At 55.1% G+C, this 12,900-nt stretch overlaps 1 protein-coding gene across 1 annotated transcript; it reads left to right on the top strand.

Moving 5' to 3' along the window:
- The first annotated feature begins 9,695 nt into the window (after window positions 1-9,695).
- ZNF664 (zinc finger protein 664) lies at window positions 9,696-12,338 on the top strand. The gene is made up of 2 exons (XM_005886283.2): window positions 9,696-10,221; window positions 10,323-12,338. Exon 2 carries the CDS (start codon window positions 10,904-10,906, stop codon window positions 11,687-11,689), a length of 786 nt encoding a protein of 261 aa, XP_005886345.1. The 5' UTR covers window positions 9,696-10,221; window positions 10,323-10,903; the 3' UTR covers window positions 11,690-12,338.
- Window positions 12,339-12,900: the final 562 nt, after the last annotated feature.

Here is a 12,900-nt window from a genome sequence, read left to right as displayed (position 1 = left end):
CGCAGCCCCTCCCCCTGCCCCAGCCCCAGCCCTTTAGGACCCCCCTGCTCTCAAGTCCCGTGACCTTGGGCAGGACTCCATCCTCCCAACCTCAGTGTTCTGTCCTGTACCTGGTGGTAATACCTGCTCTGTTTACGCCACGGGGTTCAATGACATGAAGTATGTGAAAGTGCTTTGTAGAGTGTAACGTGCTATATAAATGTTGGTTTTATTAGCTTTTACGACCCAAAGGAATTTTTTATTTGCAATATAATTTATATTTTCTCTTTTGACCAGATGTGTGTATTACAGAATACCAGAGATCGCCAAGTTTGCCTTTTAATTCGTGATTTTGTTATCATTAATTTTTATCAAGTGCTGTTAATACTTAGACTTCTTAAAGGATATTTTACAAAGCACATGTTTTCTAGTGCTTTACATGCCATAAAAAATAAGGCGTATAAGTTCGTTGACTCCAAGTGAAGTATCAGCAAACTGAACACGGCATCAAACAAAACTCATAATCGTGTAACAAAACCTCTTTCCGAGTGAGAAACGCGTGCACGCTGTCCTGCGGCGGCCGCAGCGGTTGTGTTTGCTTTCACGTCCACCGGGTAAAATTGACTCTTCCTGAGTTTGTAGGCAGCATCAGAAAGAGTTCAGCATGTAAATACTGACTGAATGGTGGGATGGATGTCGTTTTAAGATGTGAGAGATGCAGTTAAGGGTCTTGTAAGTATTTTTCTTTCATTCAGATATGCTCGAGGGCTTGTAGTGTGGCCAGAAAAATCAGCGAGTCCTGGTCCTGGTGGGAGCTTATAATCTGCGGTGGAGGGGATGGAAATGAAAGGCAGGCCCCCAGGCTGCTCTGTGATCCGCAACTGGCATCTGCCCTAGGAGGGGACGAGAGGACCGAGTTTTAGATTGTGGAGAGAGGGCCCCGGAAAGATCCATCCTTCCTCCCTCCCTTCCTCCCCCCACCTCTCTCTCTCTTCAGCTGAGATCTGAGGGCGAGTAGGCGTCCGTGTAGAGTGATGTCCGTATAGTGAGTATAGTGACGTGGGGCATAATCTCCGGGCAGGGGAACGGCATGTGGGAAGCCTGGAGGGGAAGCGCTTTGCCCGCTCCAGGACCTGAAGGATGACTGGTGGTTTGCAGGCGAGGGGAGAGTGCGGCCAGGCGGGGCCTCGGGGTCGGCAGGGTCTGTAGGGTGGGTTCGGGGTGTTTTCTCTGAGGGAATCGAAGCCGTCGCCAGGGCCGGGTTGTAAGCAGAGGAGTGACATAATCAGCTTTGCATTTTCAGACAGCCGCTCCAGCTGCTACACGCAGAGTGTGGGGGTGGGAGTGGAAGTGGGGGAGGCCAGGGAGGCCCTTTCGGAGGTCTGTCTGGACGAGAGGGGTCTTTACCTTGGAGTTCACATTGAATTCAAACTACCAACTAAACTAAGGTCAAAATAGATATTTTATTCTTTTTTCAAAAGCCCTCATTTTTTTTTTTTATAAAGTGGAATAAAAAGGCACATTTTTAATGCAAAAAACACAGAAATGTTAATTGTCCACATTATACTAAACAAGAAAATCAAATTTAAAATTGGGAAATTAACATGGGTTTTCTAAGTCTTGTCAAAACAGTAATACATGAAGTAAGAGTGCGGTGAGGGTCTGAAATGAAAAAAAGGGAAATATGTTGTAGGTGCTATTGGCTACAATAATGAGAGTTTCTGAAAAACAGACCAAAAAATGTGAGGATGTGATTGAGTACAGAATGCATACGTAAAATTCATAGCTTCCTGAGCACCAAACAACCTGGCAGAAACTAAAACGGAAAAGAAAGAACAGGCTCTGTTTCCACTGCAGCAGAAAACACACCCGGGGGTCCGGTCTGACCGGGACAAGTGTGATCACCGTGAGGGGAGCTCTGAAACTGCAGAGGCAGCCCGATCCCAGCATGTGGTGTCTGAGCATAGAACTGGACAGAGGAATTATGAGGAACGAAGTAGCTTTAAAAAGCAAGGTAGATGCGTGTGTATTGGCGCGGCCTGGGTGGATGTGTAGGATACATTACTAAGCCAAAAAAGCAAATTTAATTTTTTGTAAGATCCCCCAAAAAGAAAGAAAACTGTGTGTTCTGAATAAATATAGAAAAAGTTTGAGAACCAAAATATTTGAGAAAGATACGTTGTAACTACTGAGGGAAAGTCATAGGGGAGACAGATTTAAAAAAAAAAATGTTGGTTTCAGAGAGGAAGGGAGAGAGAGAGGGATGGAAACATCAATGCTGAGAGAGAATCATTGATCGGCTGCCTCCTGCACGCCCCACACTGGGGATCGAGCCCGAAACCCAGGCCTGTGCCCTTGACCGGGATCAAACCCAGGACCCTTCAGTCCACAGGCCGACACTCAACCACTGAGCCAAACCAGCTAGGGCAGTAGAATTATTTTTAAGGGTGAGTTTGTAGAATGATTAAGTTATGATTCATCAGCTCGGTAATGTCGGGCCATTAAAATGTTTATGTAGAAAGTGTATTAAAATTTTAATGACAGAGTTAAGTGGAATAAAACCAGGACATGAAATTACATACACGATAAGATTAAAACTCTTAAAAATCCTAACAACTGTCCACAAAAACCTATGGAGAATAGTCTAGAAGAAATTAGGTGAGAATCTTAAAAATTGTATACATTGGGAAATAGCATGTTGGGTGATTTTAAAAATTTACTTTTTTGGGTCTTTTCTAAGACTCTGTATTACGTTTATGGTGGAACATTGAGTTTTAGGGAGCACATGTATCTGGGACCTACGCTAGCTGCACGGTGAATAGGTATGTGCACTTTGAAGATGAGATCTGCCGTCACAGTAAGGCAGGCTCTAAACTGTTCCCCGAAATCGGCTTAGCTAAGTGGTTTTGTTGTTAGTGGAGCATTTGGAATAAGCTGGGATGAATTTGTTACTTGCAGTATTTGGAGGAGAATTGCTTCCTAACAATGTGCAGAATAAGAGTGGTTCCCTCTTCTAATTTTGTACGCGTGGAATAAATGCAGAAGCTTGAACCCGGGCCTGGGATTTCCTGGTTTGACTCTTGTTCACTCACTGCGTTTCTAACACGGAGAGGCCGTCAGGGAGCAAGTGGGACTTCACAGGCTTTCGGGATGAGGAGGGGGCAGCTGGACCAGGGGCAGAGCATGGAGAGCACAGTCGTGAGGCAGGGTCCGCAAGGGGCGTGCACTGTCGGGGCGGCTGAGCAGGTTCTAGAGCAGGGGTCCTCAAACTACGGCCCGCGGGCCACATGCAAATACAAATACTGTATTTGTTCCCGTTTTGTTTTTTTACTTCAAAATAAGATATGTGCAGTGTGCATAGGAATTTGTTCATAGTTTTTTTTTAAACTATAGTCAGGCCCTCCAACGGTCTGAGAGACCGTGAACTGGCCCCCTGTTTAAAAAGTTTGAGGACCCCTGTTCTAGAGGCATGACCAGGTGCTCCTGGGGGTCCGCAGGGGATCCTGGGAGTGGGGAGCAGCATGTGGTTTAGTGGACGCCCAGGCCACGAGTGTGTCACAGAAGGGAGATGTTCGAGAATGTGTAAGGGCCCCAGGAGCACATACCATAATCCACATCTGAGGGGAAGGGTGCAAGTCAGGGAAGCCGTCCCCGAGCGACCGGAAGGTGAACGGGACAGAAGTGGGAAGGCCTGGAGGTAGAAGGAGCTGGGGGTGGAGGGGAGGCTGTGGTTGAGGCCAAGAGAAGTTCGGTGTGGCTGAACTAGAGCTGATGGGCAGCGGTGAGAGAGGAGCCAGGAGAGGTGAGGAGGAGCTAACGTCGCCCAGAGTGTCAGCGCCGCACGAATAAGTCAGGAAATTACACTGAGCGTTCACTGCCGGGAACAGTTGTGAGCAGAGCAGGACAACCCGTTTTGCATTTGAGAAAGATGACGTCAGAGTGGGCAGGTGCGGGGGGGCGGGGGGGGGGGGGCAAGATGGGAGGCTTTTGTAGGATCCGGGGAAGAGGGCTCGGGCGGGCCTGGTGAGGGGGTCAGAACCAGTCCCGTCTGGCGCCTGGGGGCAGGGGGCCCTTCTCTAGCTGGGGAGGTAGGAGGCTTCGGGGGGTGACAGGGATGGACAGGCTGCATAGAAAGGGCGTGTGGACGTGCAGGTTCTTCCCAAAGAGGATTTGCAGGGGATGATTTTCTGCTGCAGATCTGGGCTTTGCTGTGCGCACGAGTAGGCGCTGTGCACAAATCCATTCCTAAAATCAGTGTGGCTGTGTTTTTCTTGGGATGTAATTATCCTAAATCGTTTAAGGTTGGAGAATGTTGTCCAGCTTAGACCGGGCCGTCAGCATCTTTCACGTGGAGAACCCCAACTCTGGGCAACATCGCAATTGTCTCGGGTTCATCGGGCTAAACTCTGCCTCTCTGAGCAGGTGGTGGTTTCTCTGAAGAGCTGGGGGTCCTGTTGTCAGACCGATTGGTGTGATCTCTCTTGATGCTGTCGAACTGGTCCCTCCCGTAAGGAGGCCGGCCAGGCCAGGGAGAGTCCACCTGGCCATTGGAAGTTGTCTTAGTGCGTTCACACTGCGTAACAAACCGCCACCGCCTGGGTGGCTCAGACAACAAGCATTCCTTTCTCACAGCTCCGGAGCTGCAAGTCCAAGATCAGGGTGCCGTAGAGTCAGTGTCTGGCAAGGGCCCACTCCTGGTCCGTAGACCTCCGTCCTCCCTCTGTGTCCTCACGGCGGCAGGGGTGAGGGAGCTCTCTGGGGTCCTCCCAAAGGCTCCATCTCCTGGTACCATCACACGGGGATCAGGTTTCATCGTATGAATTGGGGGGAGGGGGGACACAAACATTCTGGCTGCAGCAGGAGGATAGCCACTGCCAGCTCACTCAGTCCCCGCCTCCCAGCGGGGCCTCAGGAGGAGAGTCCATGTTCACTGCCGTCCAGTTCATGGTTGTGGGCCTTGGGGAGCAGGTTCGCCTGGCGGAGTGCCCGAGCCCGCAGGCTGGCCGTGCGTGCTGACGAGGGGACTGGTGCGAGTGGCGTCCTGGCACCCGAGGAGGGACTTCCGGGACGGACAGGACCCGGAGTTTGAAATGGTTCAGAGGTGTGACCAAGGGCGCGGGAGGGGCACTAGGCTTGGCCAGTTGAAGTCATTTAGCCAGTTTGAGAGCATTGGTCCAGTTCATCCCCAGGAGGAGTCACCGGCTGGGAGACCAGTGGCTTTGGCGGGTTCCCATTTGCTCCTGGAAGAGAGGTTTAAAGAATGAGCCTAGCCTGGCGGCGTGTCAGCAGCACGCAGAGTCCATGCATTGCTTCCCAGCAGGCGGGGTTTCCACACCTCCATTCCCACTGGAACGCCCCATCTGTCACCCGAGACATTCAGTAAAGCCGTCCTGGAGCTCATTTATCTTTCATGCCCCTGCAAGTTCAGGTTCATCAAATAATCATTGCTTATTTCCACGTCTTGCTCTGCGGTGCCTCCCACGGTCCTGTGACAGGTCTTATGAAGACGGCCTTGAGCCAGAGCAAACCTGTCCTGAAGGTGATGCAGCTGCCCCGAGGGGAGCAGGGAGACAGTCAGGAAGTCTCTGGGGCTCCTGTCTTCTGCACACTAAGCCCTGGTACGTCCCTTATTCAAACTTATTTTTAGATGCACAGTTCAAGCATGCAGGGTTGAGCCTCACAGGATTTAAGAACATTTCACGGATTCCGAGTACTTGGCGTCAGCTGGCAAACAAGCCAGGCTTCTCAGCTCACCCGTCTTCAGTAACTTCGGGCCTGGGGGCGGCCCCAGCTCACAGTTAGAACCAGGGGAGCTGCAGAACGCAGGCTTCGAGGCTTCATGACAGGAAATTCAAGTTCCTAAGGGCTTCTGACAAGTGCTGGGTGCCCTCTGCAGACGTGCAGCGGTGAGAACAGGGTCCTGCAGAAGGTCTCTAACCGCCGGGGCAGGAACCCGCCGAGATGGCGGCGCTGGTGGGGTGTCATTTGGGAGCAGAGGGAGCCCAGGTGCACCTCTGGAGCTCTCCAAGCAGAGAGTGAGGGCGTGTGTAGCAAGAGCCGTCCCGGAGGCAGTGGGATCAGAGGGAGCCAGCGGTGTGGGGGGAGGTGGGCAGTGGCTACATTGTTTCTGTTTTGCAAGATGAATACACTGTTAACACTACTAAACTGTACGCTTAAAAATGGTGAAGATCCTACACTTTTTGTTTTTTTACAATTTTAAAAAATGCATTAAAAAAAATAGAGTCCCAGATCCCAGACTTCTTGACCTGCCACCTGCGTGACACTCCCGCGCCCGGTGTCCTGAGGACAGCCTTGCTGAAAGCCACGTGGCATTTCTGTGGCACCCCCAGGCCCAGCCCCGTCCCTCCGCTAGTGAGCCGGGCCTCGTGGGGCCTCCGGCTTTCCTTTGGCTTCTGCCGAGGGTGGCGTGAGGCCTCCCGTGCTGTCCCTTTCTTTCTGGGCCCGAACGCGGACTTTGCCCCTCTGGGTCTCTGTTCCCAGCAGTGGGAGGAGGAAGCAGTTTAATAACTGAGCGTCCTCCTCTGAGATGGGAGTCACTGGAGCTCGCACCTGCCATCCCCAGCTCCTGCCGCCCAGAGCAGGGCCCCGCTGTCCCTCGAGGGAGACAGACCACAGAGTCCGGCAGAGGGAACGGACAGGAGCGGCCAGTCCTGCAGCCAGAGGACGCAGGGCCTCTGCTGTCCCCAGCACGCTGACTCCCGGGCGCCCTGCCTGTGTCCTGAAGGGTCTTTTCCCTCAGTCTCCGTCGGTGTCCCCTGCAGAGGCACTGACCCCGCCCCATGCCCGTCCGCATTACTGAACTGACGTAGGTCTTACTCCCCATCCCCAGAGGAGTCACCACTGAAGGTCGCCCGGCTGGGAAGTGTCAGGCCCAGAACTGAACTTGGGACCTGCAGTCCAGTGTCTCGCCCGCCAAGTTATCTCGCTTCCTCACAGGTGCAGGTGCAGGTGCAGTGCAGGTGCGCACTCACCAGCCGGGAGATAACCTGGGCTGTGTGTGGGCTCACAGAGCGCCCGACTGGGGGTGGGGGTGTCAATAAAGGCAGATGCGTTTTAAATCAGCCCCGGGGGCAGGGAGCGTCCAGGGAAACTGGCACTGAGCCCGCGGAGGAGGGACCCTGGTTACAGGGAGGGGGTCCTGGGTCTGGGAGCCTCTGCAGAGAAGGGACGGATGTGTCACGCGAAGTAAGGGAACGAGGAAGCGCGTGTGTACTCAGGCCGCTGCCCTGGGCACTCCCATAGGCGCTTCCCATTCACCTGCTCTGGTCCTCACGGCCGGGCCTGCAGCTGTTGTCAGCTGTGTGTTCTGATTGGTTCAAGATGAGCCGCGAGCACATCCACGGGGTAGAGCCAGGCCTGCCCTGCACCATCCGGGGGTCGAGTCTGTGGAGGACTTGGCGGGAGGAAAGCACGTCTGTGCTCTGGTCTGCCTGCCGTTCCCTCAGGCACACGTCTCCCTTCACCGTGTGGGGCGGTGGTGCCCGGCCCTCTGGGGAGCCCACCCCCCACGGCGGCTCCCCGAGACCACCCAGGGCGGTTCGGCGCACTCCGCACAGCTGGGCGACATGTCTGCATGGACATCTTTGATGAGCGTCTGTGTCCCTGCTGGGCCAAGTGCCATGAGGGTGGGCACCCATTATATATCTGCTCTCTGTCCAGGCGCAGGGCCTGGCACAGTTAGACACTCGGGAAACAGCTGTGCTTGGATGAGTGGCGGACAGAGCTGAAGGAGGGGAGACATTGCTGATGGGGGAGCTCACTGAGCGCAGGAAGCAGGGAGAGGGGAGGCCACAAGGAGGCAGGCACACAGTGACCCGGGTCGTGTGGGGCGAGGCTGCTCCCTGAGGAGGCGGTGCTGGGGCTGAGACCTGGGTGTGAAGCGTGGGCCCCCGAGGTGGGGAGGAGAAACAGGCTGGGCAGGTCTGAGGATGAGAAAGGCTGGAGGAGGTGAGATTGGGTAGAGCCAGTGGCCAGCACCTGCCCAACCTGAAGGCTGTAGGGGGGAGGGGCAGGGGTGAAGCAGAGAGACGTGATGGAGAGGCTGTGGGCAGTCTGTGCCTGGCAGGGGGGCATAGTGGCCGTGGAGAGACGGGGGAAGGGGGCTGACCTGGGTGGGTCAGTGCAGTGCAGGGGGGGGGGGTGAGGAGGAGCAGTTTGAGGGGTTGGGTTTGGAAAGGTTATTTGGGGTGTCTGTAGCCGGGCTGCAGATGAAGCTGGAAGCCGAGCTCATGATGTGGCTGAGTTACTGGTGAGGTTGTAGACTCGGAGGAGAGGGGTCCCCCGTTGGAGCCCTGGAGCAGCCCTACATGTTGAGGTCGGGCAGGGCAGGAGTCTCCAGTGAAGGCGACGTGGTGGGCAAGGTGGGGGTGCCAGGCAGGCCAGGGGGACAGCGTGTCACAGTCCCAAACCCGGAACTGCCTCGTGGGCACCGGGTGCCTTGCGCACGCCTCGGCCTCCCGACCTGTGGCCGTGGGCCTCATGCTGTCCCTGTCAGCGGGGCGGTCCAGGTCGGCGGCCTCCATGGTGCTGTCACAGCTGCGGGCTCACCCGGGACTCCTCCAGGGCTCAGCCTCTGCTCCGCCGCTGGCTGGCGCGTGACATCTCGTGCCGAGGCCTCGGGCTGCTGCCGCCTTCAGGACCTCTCTCCCACCGAGTCAGGCGGTTAGTCTTGATTCCGTCGCGGCCAGAACTGAGTGCGATCCACACCAGTTGGCTTTCTGGACCTCCGTGTCCATGCTGAGCGGTCATCCTCTGATGGTGCCCTCTCCTCCCGGCGTCCTGGCGCCTGGGTGCCTGCAGCTGTACCGCGGCAGGTGCTGCCTCAGGTGTCAGCTGGGGCGTCAGTCCTGCCCTGTGTTTGCCGAGATCTCGGGGTTCATCTCTAGAAGCGTGATTACCAGGCCAAAGGATCGGTGCGTGCATACTTTTTTCTAGACATTAACTATTTTTGCTGAAACTTTGCTTATGTAGTTGAATTTTATTATCTTAACACATTCACCTAGAAAAAATCGCTTTATTTTGCCATTAAAAATACTTTTTAAAAATGTATTTTTATTGATTTCAGAGAGGAAGGGAGAGGGAGAGAGAGATAGAAGCATCAATGATGAGAGAGAATCATGGACCGGCTGCCTCCTGAGGGAGCCTGCAACCCGGCATGTGCCCTTGACCAGAATCAAACCCGGGACCCTTCAGTCCATAGGCTGACGCTCTATCTACTGAGCCAAACCAGCCCGGGCTATTTGCCACTTGAATGTGAAAGGAATCTCAGACACCCCGTCCCCCTGTGGAGCGTGTTGCTGGAAGTGCTCTTCTGTTGGGTCCATTTCTGTTGACTGACTGCACTGTCACCGAGTATAGAACACACGAGATGAAACGGTGGCTGAGGCGTGATCCTGAACCTCAGGAGACTGCAGGTGGAACATGGGAGTTACTTTCTCCTGTTTGCTCCTCATTCTGTTGGCTGTATGTTTGTCCCATGTTGGTGCCAAAAGACTGGAAGAGGCGCTGGGAATCGTTGCCGCAGGGTCTGGGGGGCAGAGAGGGCGTAGGGGAGCCTCGGGGATGCGCTCACCAGGTGGGGCTCCTCCCTTCACTGACTGGACGGCTGCGCACGAGGTGCCGGGCACTTGCATCATGGCTCAGGAGACAGGTCAGACCAGGAGCTTTGGGGTCTGACGGTGCTGCTGCTGGGAGGGGCGCTCGGGAGGGATTCCCTAGGGTCTCACTGGGCCTCTGTGGGGGCAGCTGACACAGCGATGCAGGGGGGAAGGAGGTCAGGCACAGGAGGAGCATGTGCAAGACTGAAACAAAGCAGGGGGCGGGGGAAGGCCGGGCAGGACTCGGCGTTTTAGTTCATCAGGAAACCTCGGGACAGAAACAAGGGAGGGCATCTGGTACCACACGTCACGTGTCCGCTCTCCCTGGGGACTGCAGGGCGGCTCTGACATGGCGTGTTGGCTGCGGAAACAGCAGTATTGTCCCCCGAAGTCCCAGGTGGGGGGTGCTCCTTCTGGTCCTGTATGCGGGCGGCTGTTCCTCGCGCTCACGGGGCCTTCTGCGGGCTCCTTTCCCAGTAGCGCCCGCTGCGCTCGGGTCCCTCAGGGAGTGGTGGTGCTGGCTGTGACGTGCTGTGCACAGGAGCATGACATCTGCACCTCTCTCTTCAGACCTGCACCCCACAGACAGCGCTCGGGAAGAGAGTCCCTCCGCGGGTGCAGGCACGTCTGTGCTGCTCGCACGTTGGCATCCGCTTCATCACGGAACCGGCAGCAGTGCCCTGGGCAGCCAGGCCCTTTCACCGTGTCTGTTTGTTTCTGTCGCAGGAGACTGGAGTGGCGCCTGGGCGGGGAGTCCTCAGCGGGAGGAGCCGCACACCTGGGCCCCAGGAGCTGGCTTCCGGGGAAGGCTCCGGCGGATGTGCAGGAGGCGGGATGTCACACTGACCCTTCCCGGGGAGCCTGCGGGGGCCCGAGACCAGCACGCAGCCTCTCGGCCTCGGCGGCGAGGGACACTGTGCACCGCCGTCTCTGCGTGAGAAGTGCGAGGCCGTCCACACGAGGGAGCTTCCAGGGGCTTCCAAACGCCCGCCAAGGCCTGCAGCCGGAGCCCGTGGAATGTTGACGCTCGGGACCCAAAAGGGAGCTCGGCGTTCATGAGCCCAGGATTCGCGCGGGCGTGCGTGTCGCTGCATCGTCGGTAGAGACCGAGGGGACACTATGCAGGAAGAAGCCTTCCTCAGGAAGGCAGGCAGGGCAGAGCTTAGGCCCACCTTGAACCCCCCGAGCAGAGCGAGCCTGAGATAAGCCGCCAGCATGGCCAAGTGCGAGGCTCAGCGACCTCGCGCCCTGTAACTGTAGTAGCCGCAGGAACTTTCTCCTCTGCGCCACGATACCAAATAGGAAACATGATCTACAAGTGCCCCATGTGTAGGGAGTTTTTCTCTGAGAGAGCAGACCTTTTCATGCATCAGAAAGTCCACACGGCCGAGAAGCCCCATAAGTGTGACAAGTGCGACAAGGGTTTCTTTCACATATCAGAGCTCCACATTCACTGGAGAGACCACACAGGAGAGAAGGTCTATAAATGCGATGATTGCGGTAAGGATTTCAGCACCACAACGAAACTTAACAGACATAAGAAAATCCACACAGTAGAAAAGCCCTATAAATGTTATGAGTGTGGCAAAGCCTTCAATTGGAGCTCACACCTTCAGATTCACATGAGAGTTCATACAGGCGAGAAACCCTATGTCTGCAGCGAGTGTGGGAGGGGCTTTAGTAATAGCTCAAACCTGTGCATGCATCAGAGAGTCCACACCGGAGAGAAACCCTTCAAATGCGAAGAGTGTGGGAAGGCCTTCCGGCACACTTCCAGCCTCTGCATGCATCAAAGGGTTCACACGGGGGAGAAGCCCTATAAATGTTACGAGTGTGGGAAGGCCTTCAGCCAGAGCTCTAGCCTCTGCATTCACCAGAGAGTGCACACTGGGGAGAAGCCCTACAGGTGCTGTGGGTGTGGGAAGGCCTTCAGCCAGAGCTCCAGCCTCTGCATCCACCAGAGAGTGCACACTGGGGAGAAGCCTTTTAAATGCGATGAGTGTGGGAAGGCCTTCAGCCAGAGCACCAGCCTCTGCATCCACCAGAGAGTGCACACAAAGGAGAGAAACCATCTCAAAATATCAGTTATATAGAGCGTTTTGCTAAGAGTTAAAAATCTTAAAACCCATAAGTGCCACTAGGAAGGAAACCCTATGAATACCTGCATTGACCCAAGAAATTGCTCCTGGAAGCCCCGGCAGAACGTTCTTTTTGAGGAGGTATAGGTGAGGCGGTTTGTTTTTAATTCCTACCAAGTGTGTTCCACAACTTGATGTCCCTCCGGGCGTCTGCCCAGGATGGGTTGTGAGGTCCCGGCCATCTCCCATTCACGGAATGCGGGGGGGTGTTTCCTGGGCTTCCGGCCCGATGCCTCTCTAGTTGAGTGCTACACGGGAAACCATGATCATCACCCAGCCTCCCGCGTCACCTCCACGGACGCTTCACCCACCAGCGAGTGTCCGGGTACCCCTGTCAGGAGCTCAGGACCCCCTTCTCTGGATCAGCGTGTCAGTCAGTGCTTTGAAAGGGACCGCTCCCCGAGGCAGTGCTCTGGAATTTCTCCATAGATCCCATTGTCTGTCGCCCCACTTCCCTGCGTGTCCTCAAAGTCCTTTCCCAGAAGCACCACCCTTCCTAGATGGCATCCGATCTCACTAGGTTTCAGGCGGCTCGGGCGCCACTCGCGCGGCCCATCAGGAGTCATTGGCAGGCGCACGCTCCCTTAAACATTTTTTTTTTAATTTTGTGGATTCTGCTAATCACTGTGTTCCTTCCTGTTAGACTTACTTTCTAGCGGCTCCATCACCTATTTCTAACTTGAACCTTTTTTTTTGGAATTAGCTGAATGCAAATAGGGAGGAGTAGGCAGAGGTGGAACTTTTCTGTGCCCAGATTGCCCTCGGGCTCCTTTGTGACTGGATCCTTCTGGGCCAGGGCAGCCCGCGGGGCTGGGTGGTGGGAGGAGCCACTGTTATAGTCTCATCCCTGTGATTCTGGGCAGTGGCAGCCCGGAGCCCTCGGTGACCCCTTGGTTGAGGATTACCTATCGGTTCCTTTTTAGGCCTGAATGTCTATGCTAGTTACCTTTTCTTTATTCATTCATTCGAGTATTTATTGAACACCTCCTATGTGCCAGGCACTGTGCTGGGTGCAGGGAATGCCACTGAATCAGACAGACAAGGGCCCCTACTCATGGAGTTTACTTCTGGTGGAGGAGACAGGCGATGAGTAAACAAACATAACGTAGTTTGAGGTAGTGATTAAGTGCTATGAAGAAAATAAACTGGGGTGATGTAAATCGAGG

The sequence above is a fragment of the Myotis brandtii genome, unplaced genomic scaffold (assembly GCF_000412655.1).
Source record: "Myotis brandtii unplaced genomic scaffold, ASM41265v1 scaffold97, whole genome shotgun sequence".
Taxonomy (NCBI): domain Eukaryota; kingdom Metazoa; phylum Chordata; class Mammalia; order Chiroptera; family Vespertilionidae; genus Myotis; species Myotis brandtii.
The sequence above is the reverse complement of the archived record's forward strand: the minus strand, read 5'-3'. Positions and strand labels throughout refer to the sequence as shown.